At 45.3% G+C, this 14489-nt stretch overlaps 1 protein-coding gene across 1 annotated transcript in view; it reads right to left on the bottom strand.

The window, feature by feature from the left end:
• The window catches only part of CACNA1H (calcium voltage-gated channel subunit alpha1 H), a 479184-nt gene that overhangs the window by 147309 nt on the left and 317386 nt on the right, over positions 1 to 14489 (bottom strand). Inside the window, exon 7 of the mRNA XM_084642056.1 lies at positions 10650 to 10962. Coding sequence (XP_084498182.1) covers positions 10650 to 10962 — 313 coding nt within the window. The remainder of the gene's footprint in view (positions 1 to 10649; positions 10963 to 14489) is intronic.

Genomic DNA, 14489 nt, shown 5'->3' with positions numbered 1-14489 from the left:
GACCTCAAACTTTTATTTTTTTAAACACAAAATTTCTAAAAAACCCTCATTTTTGGCTTTGACATGAAACAACGGATTTTTCAGAATGATCATTTAACCAAAAATCTCTCCTTTGCCCAGCTGCTTTCCTGATCATCAACCTAATTCTGTGCCCAGTAACCATGCAATCCTCCTGAGCTCAGTGAGAATGCAAGCTTACACCAGAGGGCAGAATTTGGACCTAAATATTCAAAAGTTCCTGAAAGCTTATGAGCACCTCCCCCCACCTTCTCTTTCTTGATTCTACTCCAATGAGTGGCTCCCCACAGAAAAGGAGTTTCTAATTTCAAAGTGAACTCAGTTTAAAAGCAAAACTGGGAACTACTTCTCTGGAGAAAAAGAAAAATATTAACAGGCTGTCTTAGGGCCTGATTCATAGCCCATTGCAGTCAATGGAAAGACTCCCATTGACTTCAATGGGTACATTTGATCAAGCTTCCCTCTCACTCTTGGTCCCAGTGAGGATCAAAGTCTGCTATGTAGTGCCAGCTAACAGAGTCAGTCCTTAAGTTGAAGCTGTAGAGGCTTGTGCTTCTACTGTTGAAAGCCTTGAGTTTGATACCTGCTGATGGCCTTAGTGTTTGATGTATACAGACATGGCTCCAGCAAACATGGTTCATACACTGCAGGCTTTCTCTGATAAACAAGTGGTTATCAGGTCAATGTACCATGGTCTGAGTTAAGGACACATAAGTTAAGGACACACTCCTCCCCCCCCCCGCAGTGAAGACAACCAACACCACTCCCTCCTTTCCAGGTGGTTTCTACCACTAAGGGCAGGATTTTAGCCTGTACATTTTGATTTCAAAATAGCAGACCCTATCCCTTTAAAATAAATGCCCATGACTCTCCCTTTGCCGTTGAACCTGACAGCATCCATGGGCAGCAAGTCTGAGGACCTATTGACTTTGGTGGCAAGGAGCAGAAAATGATGCCTTTGAATGAAATTATCTAACCCCAACAGCAACTTCTGTAATGATGAGGATGTTATCTGACTGCCTATCCATTCTACACTAAATAATGCAAAATCCTTATCTCCCAAGTATCACCAATTTTAGATGAATGCCGGCTATAACAACAAATCATATCTCAGTATATATTAATGAGGTTTGATTTACCAGGATAATTATCCTTAGTCTTCATTGTTTTTGTAAAGTACTTTATGCACAGGGAATGTATTTAACTGAGAACCATAAACTAGTCTGAAAAGGTATCAAAGCTGAAAGGCAAAGCATTCACAGAGCAATTCCCTTACCAAGAAAAATGGAATCCAAGCCAATACGGAACCCACAGAAGATCCTCACTTTGACTACAGCTACACAGCAAAAACTGTGTATGCCACATGGGCTAGAATACTCCCCAAACTCTGAATTAACTCCTCCCCCACAATGCATAACAAGTGGGATGCCTGCAAAATTACTCTGATTACTGGTAGAGTCTAGTGCAGCCTTTATTACTTCCAAGGAAGGCAGTGCTCAAAACTCTGCACACCATGTCCTCAACTGGAGCTCATCTAGGCTGAAAATCATTAACACGGACTAGCATAAGGGACTTTTGGATCTTCTTGAGAATGGCTCTGGAAGCGTTTCATCAGAGTTGCTGCAGGTTTTGCTTTGAACGGGATGGGATGATATTGGAAGTTTTTAAGAAGTTAGAGAAACAGCTGTCAGGGATATCCTAGGTATACTTAATCCTGCCTCAGCATCGGGGGAGCGGGGTGATGAACGAGATGACCTCTTGAGGTCCTTTCCAGCCTTCCATTTCTATGAGTCTATGTTGCTTCCACTCCAGCGTAACTGGAAGGATCCCCAAGGAAGAGAATGTTTCTCAGGAACTTTTGAAGTCAGCGTGTGTACCACCCAAGTTGGTTTCCCTTTGAGGTGGGCAGCAGGGGCCACTCAAATAAACCTGGGACACTACATTAGAGCTGGGTGAAAGTTTTCGGTCAAACAGTTTTGGCAAAAAATGCAGAAATCAAAACTGCAAATTTAAGTTGGTTTCACGAAATCATTTGTTTACCCTCCCCACCCCCTCAAAAAAAAAAAACAAAAAAAACCCCCCTGAACATTTTGCTTCAACATTTTTGAAACGAAACGTTTTGATTTTTTGGTTTGAAACGACTTTCCTTTAATGATTTCAAACTTTCCTTTAATGTTATTTTAAAAATTCAGAATCATTTAAAATTGGTTGAAATGAGAACAATTCAATTTTGTGGAAATGAACCATTTTGTTCACCCCAAACAGATTTTTTCCCAACTTTTTGATTTACTGAAAAATGTGAAAAGTTTTGATTTTGTTCTGACCCAACAATTTTTTTTTGACTTTTCAATGTTGCCAACAGACTGAAAATCCATTATTCGCCAGGCTGTACACTGCGCAAAAACTTTTGCAACGATAGAGCAAGTGAACCCTCCTGCCCCCCAGCTTCAGCAAGTGTCTGAAGTCTGAACCCAGATCTGACTTAGAATTTTCTTGGCTGACCCATTTAACACACTGCCCCAAATATCCTGGATCCAAACCCAGACAGATCCAGAGGTGTTTGCATTCCAGAGCTGCACTCTGTCTCTTGGGCTTCCCATCAGAATTTATAGGAAGTGATATAAAGCATTAATAATTCTTTACATTTTAGTAACTCACAAAATGTCCCAGCTGCTTTCCGGACAAGCCAGAGGACACAGCTAACTTCTCCACTTGCAAACAGAGAGGGAATTTCAGAAGGTAGAATTCCACATATAACTTTCTGGCTCTGGAAAGAAGCTTTGGCTGTCTTTTGCTGTCACGCTTGCTTGGGCACTATGCCAGCATGCTGGGACTGTACCTGAAGCAGCTAATTGCTCAGTGAGAAATGCAGGAGAAGGCACCAGCAGCTATGTAGCAGAGGAACACATCCTCATCAGCCCTCTGAAAAGGAGCAAAAGCCTCCCACTATATGGGGCCTGACGCTGCTCTCACTCCACTCAGTGCCAAAACTCTCATTTGCTTCAAGCGAAACAGGATTGGGCAGTGTAAATGGCCTTATTTAACTCCTGCAGTTAACTCCCCTCTGTTCTGACAGGGGTTTATTAGGGTGCACTAAGGGAAGGTGGCCCCTTACACAATGGACTCAGGGAATGTTGCCTTAGTTAGTCAGAGCAGGGAGTTGGGAGGCAGGACTTTCGGGTTCTATTCCTTGCTTTTTCACTGACTCGCTGCAGGTCTTGGGCTGGTTTATGAGCTGGTTTTTTAAAGGCGCGATGCTCTCGCAGCTTTCTGTGAATCTTATGGGAGCAGCAGGCGCTTTGAGACTCACATCATTCAACCGTGTTGTGCCTCAGTTTCCCCATGGGGATAATGATATCTGCCTTAAAGGGGCATTTGGTGACCCAGTTCACATTTGCAGGGTGCTCTGAGCTCTTCAGATGAAAGGCACAACAGGAGGACTAAATAGTCGGAGTACATTCTTCCTTAGCACAAATGCCTTTTCCATTGAAAATCTACTTCCTCCTGCCTGTGTATTTCATTCAGAGAAATCTCCTCCACACAGGAATGAATGAGGGGCAGTTGGCATCACATTCCCCCCTCCAAATCTGCTCCCTCTTATAACATGTTTTCCTGAGCAGGGCGATATTTATTGGGTGCGTTTATCACGTTCACCTTCCTTGCTGTAACCTACTGCTGCCTGCAGCAGGACCAGTGGCGGCCAGAAGCTCTCCAAGCTGTAGCTCACGAAAGCTTATGCTCTAATAAATTGGTTAGTCTCTAAGGTGCCACAAGTCCTCCTTTTCTTTTTGCGAATACAGACTAACATGGCTGTTACTCTGAAACCTGTCAAGATAACACAGACATCTCTCGTGGTCGCTGACAGCTCCTTCAATACCACTCAGTATTTTAGGTATTTTTCTCTGAGAAGGTGATTCTGCGTTTCCTTTCTTGGGCATTCTTGTCATGCTGCTCACTTGCCAAGCCTCTCTTGCACACTATCGGGTTTTTTTCAGTGACAGCAGAAGTGTACATAACAGCCTCCACAGAGAATTCCCTCACTGGAGCCTTCTGACGAAGGACCAGATGTGTGCTGCTTATCCGACTTGATTAACTCTTCTTCTTGGAGAAACGGTGCATGAAAAGCGATATGCCCTTGTGTTTGAGATGGGTCTGAAACCAAAACGCTCCCGAAGTTTAAGATATGCACCCCAATCTCACAGCCTGACTAACTTCGATACGGCCTTCCAACTGTAAAAGCCCCTAAATGGTATGTAAACGTCTCCCAGGACTGAAATGCAGCCACCTCTGGGGTGGAACACATCACGTAAGAGGGGCACAGAGAAAGTCACAAACAACAGCGAGAGAGTGGCCTCCCAGTGCCCTTCCTTAACTGCTTAGACAGAACACTCCCTTCCTGTGTTGAACTAAATCCCTACAATGATACTTGAAAAATTTACCTTTTCAAGTTTCATCAGAGATTCAAGGAAATATTGAAACAGATTGTCCCCTACATTTCTTCATCAGTTCCTACTCAGAACTGATGTCACGGTCACCCCAACAACTGCCTGTAAAATGTTGCCCAGAGTATACCTTCTGTCAGAAGGATCCATTGTGGGCCCTGCCCTTCGTAGCTTGAGATGGAAAATGAAATGATACAAATAAAGCAGCCTGAATCATCTCTCCTCTCCCTGCACAATATCTCATAGCAACACTCCGGCTCCCTTGACATAGCCGGCTTTTATTTAGCTTAGGCCCTGCAGCAGCGTAATTTCTGGTGTAGATGGTGGCAGTGTTTTGATGTCCTGCAAAACAGGATCTGTAATTCAGATTACATTAGACTTTGCTGAGGTGGGTAATTCATCATTTGTAGTACGACAATACCCATAATTACAACTCTTACTGTTGCTACTGAAATTCATGTGCAATAAAGGGATCTTAATATCATGCCAAACCTCACAGTTAATTTAGGTTCCATCTCCTTTCATTTATTCGGTAGTAAGATAATTAGATCACATAATGCGCCATTGAACGTGCCTTCGTAACAAATACATACATGAATTAGCTTATTACACAACAAATGAAGAGAATCAAAACATGAATAATTTGTAGGATTACATAAGGAATTATTATCCTCGCATACACATGGATGCAGCCATAGTCCTTATGTCTTTCGTGAATTTATTATCAGCACGGTCTTGAGTCTCCTTGCTGAAGTTCCTTGGGCCCAGATTTTTAACGGCGTTTAGGCTTGCTCCCCTCCACATTGCAAAGTCTGACCTGACCGATTTAGGAGCTTAAGGATCATTTTCTAAAATTGCTTTAGGCACTGGGACCTAGATCCTCAAAGGGATTCAGCAGCCTAACCTCCACTGCAGTGAGGTGCCTCAACACCTTTTGGTAACTAGGCATTGGGAGCCTACATCCCACTGACTTTCCATGGTATGTCTACCCTGCACGCTCCTGATGGGTGCATGCAGACAACGTACACTGCACGCCCCCCTAGCATGGGTATGAATAATGTGCCAGCGATGCCCTTCTGCCATGTACATTGGCCAAACCGGACAGCCTCTAAGCAAAAGAATAAATGGACACAAATCTGACATCAGGAATCATAACATTCAAAAACCGGTAGGAGAACACTTCAACCTCTCAATAACAGACGTAAAAGTGGCAATTCTTCAACAACAAAAACTTCCAAAACAGACTCCAACGTGAAGCTGCAGAACTGGAATTAATTTGCAAACTGGATACCATCAGATTAGGCCTGAACAGAGTCTGGGAGTGTTTGGGTCATTACAAAACCTCAACTTAATTTCCCCAATACTAATATCTCCCTACTGTTACTCACACCTTCTTGTCAACTGTCTGTAATGGGCCACCCTCTTACCACTTCAAAAGTTATTTTTCCTCCCTTGGTATCCTGCTGTTAATTGATTTATCTTGTTAGACTGACCTCACACTTGGTAAGGCAACCCACATCCTTTCATGTATTTATACCTGCTCCTGTATTTCCACTCCATGCATCTGATGAAGTAGGTTCTAGCCCACGAAAGCTTATGCCCAAATAAATTTGTTCGTTTCTAAGGTGCCGCAAGGACTCCTCGTTATTAGTGCAGACAGTGAGGCTCTGACTAGGTGAGTAAAGACACACCTGAACCCTGTGGGTACATACCCTATGTGGTACTCTACATCCCCAAGCAGCGTCTCCCACGTTTACACTGCATTTTTAGCAGTGTAGTGTCCTGCTGCCTCCCTGCTGCTGGAGGCTTTCCCTGCCACAGGGAAAGGCTCCAGCAGGAAGGAAGCAGCGGGGAAAGGTTCCCGCAGCGCCTTTCCCGCTGCCTCCCCCCGCCAGAGCATTTCACTGGCACATGTAGCTACAGCATGGATGCAGCTGGCTTTTCACTGCCGCACGTAGCTGCACGTACCCTACACGCCGCTGCCAGTGGTAGACAGGCAGTAGACGTCACCGGGAGACTTGGGGCACACCAACGCTTTGAGGTGTGTGTGGGGGGGGGGTGATTCCCAGCTCCAGGAGACAAACCGGCAGTTAGCTCACCTGGAGTTAGCGCAGTGAAAACAGAGAGTCGCCACAGCAGCGCAAACAGCAGGAGGGGTCAGCGGCACCGAGTTTGTACCGAGGGTCCCAGGCAGATACGTACTTGGAGTGGTTAGCCCCGCCCCCTGCGGCTACCTTCTCCTATACTAAGTGCCTAAGTCATTTTTGGAAATGAGCCTAAGTCAGCTTGGCAGGGCACTCGGAGTGGAGCACCACCAACATACTGTTAAAAACGCAGACCTTACTTACTGATCTGCCTGGGATGTTGACCTTGCTTTCATATTGTTACATAGGCTTTCCAAAACCTTCAAAGCCTGCATAGCGATCTCTTGGCTACCCTATGCAACGCTGGTACCTCTAGCACAGAGCAGAGCAGCTTTCGAACACCGCTATACTACAAAGCAGCGTAGGGTGAAGGATGAAGAATACAGAATCCAACTGAGTCTTCAGACTGGCATGATCCCAATTGGAATTGGGCCAGACCTCAGGGTCACCTCTCCACTCTCACTGTTGCAAAAAGCATAGTTATTGGCCAGAAGTGAGCAGGACCTTGGATCTGTCTCATCCAAAAGATAACACATCCGGCGGCAGTACGCCTGTTACACAGTATACTGGGTCAAAGATAGCGAAGTGCATGGCCTTCTAAAACCGTCAACCCTACCTCCTGCAGCCCTCAGGACCTTCCTTGGAGGTCTAACCTGGGCCATCCTGATTAGCTGATGAAATCTAATGAGAATTTAATGGTCTCTGCTTTCCAGCAATTGTTTTGATTGAGCACCTAACAACTCAGATAATACTTAATATTATCCATATTCTCATAGCCCTGTTAAGCAGTCACCTCAATGCCCAAGTTCATCTTTGCCCATGAAGTAACTTTGTTTTCTATTTCTAAAAGCTCAAAATTAAGGCACTAAATGGAAAAATATATAAGAAGAGAGTTGGCTGGGGATAGTATTCTGATGGCCAAAGCAGCAATCCTGAAACCAAACACAAACCTCCCAGTATCTGAAAGCAGGACGTCACAATGATCTACGCACCCAATATCAGCCTTCTGTCTTCCCAGAGGAATCAATTCAAGTCGTGGGAGTATTGTGCTCTAAGGATACGTTTTCTTCCTGGGGTGAATTCTACACATTTCATCTGGGCTAGAGTTTGCCCCAGAGACAAAGTGAAATGAATAACTTGTTTCCCAGGAGCCTAGAAAGCAGCATTGCCTCCTGAACACACATTTGACCATTTTTAACTGCCCAGGCATGGGACTTCTGCAGTGAATCGGCCTTTACCCTTTTTCTGTAACGATACCACCCGCCCAGAGACCGGAGGCCCTAAGAGATCACTTGTGCCATATCAATCAGGCTCTGATAACATGCTTAGCCACCTGTTGGAAAAGGAGGATGCCAAATGGGACAGCGCACTGATGGACACATTCTTATTTTTAATTTCCCCTTTCTTCCATGCACCACGCAGCACCAATCAGGAATATGAGAAGTCACGGAGGCTGCTCCTATTTTGACACATTAATGCCAGGCGGGTACCAATGCATTTTTAATAGTGGATGCCTGGGACTCATCTAAACCTGTCTGGATGCATTTTAGAACAATAGATAGCAGCAGTAACATAACTCAGGATATGCCACTGGGACAGCACTTGAAAGCAAACAAAATATGCACATCGGGCTATCTTCCTTGGGAGCTGGGCTTCTTAGAACGCGGAGGGAATAGAAGAAAATTTAGAAAAGAAAATCACACCAATTACAAATGCCAACAGGTAATTATTAGTAATTAACATAATTAAAAGGAAGAAAAAACTAGCGGCAGAAGCTGAAGAGCACTGATGATGGGAACTAACGACCATACCATTGGGGCATTCCTGCATATCGGAAAGTGAAAGAACCAGATCATGTGAGAAAAGAAAGCACAAACTTTGCAACAAAGTTCACCTATTAATGAGTATCTGGGTCAATCCTTCACCCCGCCAGCCTTACCTTTTCCCTACTCTTCCTTCTCCCTCTTTGCTTCTCCCTTTCTTCTTACTACTCTCCAATTTAACCTTCGCTTATGTAATTCACCAAACTACAAAGCAGCGGCTAAAAACAATTGCATGTCACACCTGTCTTCATTGCAGGTCTTACTGCAACAAACTCACCCCTTCAGCAACACATATGTATTATTTACCACATTGCACAGCCATGTAAGATATATGCCAAAATGCTACTCACAGTGAAGGGGAACAAAACATGGCAGTAAAAGTCTCAAAAGGGGAAGAGCAGAAGCTGTGAAGACGTCACTGCTACAACTCTGGCTTAGGGCTCTGGAGACTTTCAAAGGACAGACAGCACAGAAACTGCTTTCTAGGTAAGTTTTTGCTAGGAAAAAGGGCGTGTTAGCTTATGCTCGCCAATGTGCGGTAACTAACACTAGGACAAATCCCCGTGAAGAGAAGACCTGCTAGCTTTGTTGTGGGTTAGCAGGTCAAGTCAAAAACTATGGGGGAGTTTGGGGTTCATCTTGACCTGCTAACATGTGAAAACTACAAACTAGGATTTTACCTTGTGTTAGTTACCACGTTAGCTAACACAAGATAAGCACACACCATTTTTCCTAGGGAAGACAAGGCCTCTATGATAAGCTGATCAGACGATTCCTGCCTGGTAATCTACTTAGACGTCACTGCTGTTGGGATCGGAAGTGACTTCTCCTTTTAGCTGATCTACACACAAAGCTGCACCAGTTTAACTAAAGGTTCAGTTCAGTTAAAGCGGTGTAACTTTGTGCATGTGTAATGCACTCAAAAGTGTGTGTTTAAAATCTGCTTGTGTGTTGATGCACAGAGAAGAAGAGTTGCTACAGACCCTCAAATTGTAGCAAGCTCATGTTTTTAGCTCTGGAGGTCCCTGGTACAATCCTGGCCAGGCCAGCCAGAAGGCACATGTCACAGATGGAGTTGCATACTTTGGTTTAAACCAGACTTGCCTCAGTTCAGCTTGCACATGTAAGCCAAGTTTACACTGATGCACTCTGTCCACACACAAAGTTGCACCACTTTAGTTACAGCAGTGCAACTTGTGTGTAGAAAAACCATGTTCCTTCCATACCTCTTATATAGGGAACAGCTTCAGCCAGACTCTTCTTACCTTATTCCCTAGGTGGGCTGGTCTTCACAGAAACTCACACCAAAGAACTAACCTATTTCTTGTTTCAGAATAAATGTATATTATAGTTTGACATTCCTAAATCAAAACAGAACACTCATTTTGGAAAAAACAATGCCATTCACGGATGCGCACCGAAATAACACAAGGTGGGAATTAAAAGTTAAAGTTGGTGAGTAGACAATCCCTAAGCCACAACGGCCTCCTGACCATAAACTTTACTATCTATTGCTCTTGACCTCAGGGAACAGTGCACCAAGGACTTGATTATCTGTTACATTACACCTTGGGTAGCCATTTAAACATCTCTGGTAAATATAACACTCCCATTCTGACCTGATTGCACTTTGCACTGGTGTAAACGACTGCACAAGGAGTTTTTCTAGCTTTTAAGGCTAGAGAAGACCATTTAGATCATCCCATCTGACCACCTGTATAACACAGGCCAGAGAGTTTAACCCAGTAATACTTAAATCAAGCCCATATCTTGTGGTTGAGCTCGAGCATATTTTTTTTTAGAAAGATGTTCAATCTTGATTTAAAGGCTTGAAGTGATGGAGAATCCACCAAATCCCCTTGGTAAGTTGTTCCAATGGTTAACGGCCTTAACTATTACAGATGTGTCTTATTTCTAGCCTGAATTTATTGAGTTTCAGTTTGCAGTCACTCAACCTTGTTATGCCTCTGTCTGCTAGAGGAAAAACCCTTCTACTATCAGAAATCTTCACTCTCTTTTCTAAAATGTGTTGAAAAATGTCATTGTTTGCCTCTCTCCAAACAGCACGGAGTTTATTCTTTGGTTCATTTACCTGACACGTCCCATCTATTTACCAGTTTCATTCTATTGCAGGCATATTCCTTTTTCAACTAACATCTGTCAAAACCCCTTCAAGCAACATGGGAAAAAACAAGACAAAACAAGCACTTGCAAAATCCTACCTGAAAAATAGCTATCCAGGCATAGCCAATGTTATCAAAATTAATAGCTCCATTGTGCGGGTTTACATCCCCTGCCTTGCATACGTTGTAATATTGGTTCCAGTTTATGCAAGCGCTCCTGTTGCTGAAATCTGGGTTATACAAATTTTGGTTGTAGGAGTCCATGCTCAAGGTGCACTCCACCCTGTACTCCTTCCTGTTTGGGATATTGGAGCATTTCTGCATGCCGTTATCCCGATGGGACGAGCAGATGAATGGATTCTCCTCTCCTTCCGGCTGGTAATACGGCTGCCGTAAAGTAAAGTTATATGTCCTAACGGGAAAAAAGCAGATGAGAGAGAGAGTCAGTGTCTTATACCATCATTTGTTTCATCAGAAGGAGATGCTGTGGCCTGGGAGATGCTGATTTTGACACGGGATTTAGAATTGCTTTTCTCCTCAGACTCCCGAAGTGGGTTAAAACAAGGTATGGATGGATCACAGGGAAAGAGTGGCAGAACCTCACCTAAAAAAAAAATCTGAGTGGACAGGAGTTAAGAGTGTTATTCTAAATCAGCGGTCTTGGGACTGTAGCGAATACAGTGAGGAAAGGGAGTGTAAGCCTAGGGCTAGTAGGACTCTAGTTAGTAGACCCTGTTAACCTAGGGCTTGAGTGTCTACACATATTTGTAAGCCCAGGTTAGGAATTGTTGAATCCTGGGTCCCAACCTGTGTCTACACTGCATTCTGTGGGCCCGAGTCCAACCACTCATATTCCAGACTTCCTAGCGCCCTCCCAAAATGTGGCCGCTCTAGCCCTTTGTCCACCGTGCAATATGGCTAAACTTGACTGTCCACCAAATTGACTTTCCAGAGAACAAAGAAAGTCGTCCCATAGGATTGTGGGATACTTTTGGCAGACTCCCAGAGTGCCAGTTCAATGGGGTTGCATCAACATTGCAAAGCAATACGGCTTGAACCCAGGGTCCTGGCTTGATTCAGGCTTGGATCCTCCCCATGGGATCCTGGGACCAAGCCCTGGTTTAACACGATTTGTGTGTAGATGAAAGCAGGGTTTGGCTTGAGCCTAAGTTTGAACCCTGGGCTTACACTGCAGTGTGGACATACTCTCTAACTCCAGACGATGCAAAAAAGTGTCTAGGGCTGAGTCATTTCTTGGAATAGCAGAAACCGACTGACAGACCAGGACAACAACACCATAATGATGGAGGAAAGAATGAACCCCCCTCCCCCAAACCCACAAAATGCTTACAAGCATTTCCAAATTCTCAAATGTGTATAGGCTCATTCCTGCTCCTACTGAAATCAGTGGGACCCTTGCCACAGACATCACCAGGAGTAGCATCAGGGGGACAAGACGACAAACAGCATTTCTGGGACGGAGGGCTAATTGATCCCGGAATCATCTCTCTGGGGAAAGGCTCAAATTCTTATTGCCTGCAGCGTTTAAAGGCAGAATGGCCAAAGCACTGGAGAACGTACTCCAGAAGTGTGGGTGAACTAGAAGACCTAGTAAGTCTTCTCCATCCCTAGTTTTTTATGACTGGATTTTTTTAGATACCCATAGTGCATCGGACCTTGCACACTGACAGTCTGCCTTTTAATATTGGATCACAGTAGGAGTCCACTGGCAAATATAGATGACTAACAGATGGAGAACTCTAAGGGTCTGCTCTGAAGACCTGAGGAGTGGGCAGGGCCTCAAGTCTTGCTTACAATAGGAAACTGAAAAGCCTGAGATTTCTATCTCAGCCACTCCGTGACCAACCGCCCACAGACACAGAGTTTTTCTTTGGAATTAGACAGACACTGGTCATCAATTACATCCAGATTTCTTAACTCCTCCTTTCTATGAACCCAGACAATAACCAGGTCTCCACAATGGTCTTCTTTGGAGCTGTCTTCCTGTTCATTCTCTGTTCTATTCACTGGCTGCCCTGATGGATGCTCAGATTTTAGTGACTGTCCCAATGGACTGCAAAATCTCCCCAAAAGTCTGAATTTAATGCTCAAAGTTTGAGGTTAGGAAACAGTTATGCCCTCCTGGCCTAGTGCCTTTCATCCAGCCCTCATCTTTCAAACGCTTTCGTGCTTATTAAAGTGCAGAAGTCAGTAATTAACTGAGAAAGATGTAGGATAACAGGGATTAAACAGTGTACAGCTCTCCCTCAGCAACGGCCTCTTACAGAGTGTCAGTTCTGGGATCCTGCAAAGAGATGTAGTTAAATCTGCTGATTCTCCCTCACTGCCAGACCAGGTGGGTCCTATTAGTTGCAGCAGCCAAGAAATGTAAAAAGACTTGGAATTTCCCTCTGGGGCAGAGGCAACTCAGAGCAGGGGCAGGGAGGTTCTGCAACCCTACAGACAACTAAGTTGGAGAGGAAGCTTATGTTCTGTGATCCATAAGAACACAGGAAAACACTGGGATCGAGGAAGAGCTTTGGCCACTAACCGGGCTAATGTGTGTGTGTACTATGTTGAGTGTAGGCCTATTCAACGAGCCTAATACAACGCCCATTGAAGCTCGAGGGAGTTATATCATTCGCTTCCAGGGGACTGGATCAAGCCCTAAACCAGCGGCACTGTTCCTAGATCAGAACTTAAGTCACTTCCCTGCCCCAGCTGGGTTTGTTCCTGCCCCCTCCATACTCCACTCCACCTCCAGCATTGCAATAGCTGCCTCCACTTTTTATCCAAACTACCAACCAGCTACTGGGCTATCACACATTCCCTGCCCACCCCATGGTTCCATTCCTTGGAGTATCCTCAGGGCCAGAAGGTGCTCAGAGTCACCCTGATTATACTTATTCATTGGCAGAGAGAAAGAGTGTTGCCATGACCCAGGATCAGTGGCATTATGGTAACCAGCCAGGCTGGAGTCTGCAAACAGGGAGGGCAGTGGAATTATCACGCTAGCTGGCAAACATCAAAGGAGGATGAATGCTTGATGATCTGTTTATTTACCTTCTTAGAGACATGAAAAAGCTGCATGTAAATGGTGTGATGTCCTGACCCTGAAAAGCACTCCTACAAATGCCATAATCCCACCGTTTGGCCATTGTTTTAGCCAGTGGGTAGACGTGCCTTCAGCTCCTCACTCACCAGCAGTCTAGGGACCACAGACTCAGCCAGCCAGGGAACCGCCCCAGAGTCTGATGGAATTGAGTCCAAGCATAGAAGCTGGACGGGCCAAAACTCTGAATTCTAGTAGCTTGGAGAGTTGAATTCCAACTCCCACACCCGGGGCCAGGCTATGGGGCCGCAGCACAGCTCTCCTGACAGGACCCCTCTGAGCTATGGGTAGGAATAGCAGCTGCAGGGGGGAGGCCTGCAGCTTGCTGCATCCATATCCATACAGAACCTGTGGTCCCTGCCCTGGGCTTGCCCCATCATTGCTCTCTGCACTGGCTTATGCAGGGCTGGCGTGGAGACCCTTCGCAGCACAGCAGGTGTGGAGGTGAGCCGCCACGGCCAAAGCTGCTCACGCGGCGAAATGCCTGCCGGCGTTGTAACAACCCTCTCATCCCCCTCCCAAATTGGTGGGTCCCCACCTGGGAACCAGCGCAGCGTTCAGCAGGAGTGACCCCCACTTGCGCACCTCCTGTGAGGGAAGAGGCCGCAGGCCCCACAGAGAGAGGCGACGGCTTAGGTGCTCTCTCCTGTTCACTCAGAGGGCTTGTTGAGACTAGAACTAGCTTCCCCGAAGCACCGTCCTTTGCCTCAATTAAGCAGCAACCCGGTGTCCGTCTCCCACTTGGCAGGCCTGGAACTCGTCTCTGAACCAGACTCATTAGTCTACAGCTTGGGAGATAACGTTTTTAAAGAGCTGGAACCAGCGCC

This window comes from Lepidochelys olivacea, assembly GCF_965140295.1.
Source record: "Lepidochelys olivacea isolate rLepOli2 genome assembly, chromosome: 10".
NCBI lineage: Eukaryota > Metazoa > Chordata > Testudines > Cheloniidae > Lepidochelys > Lepidochelys olivacea.
This window is presented reverse-complemented; position numbering and strand designations above follow the sequence as displayed.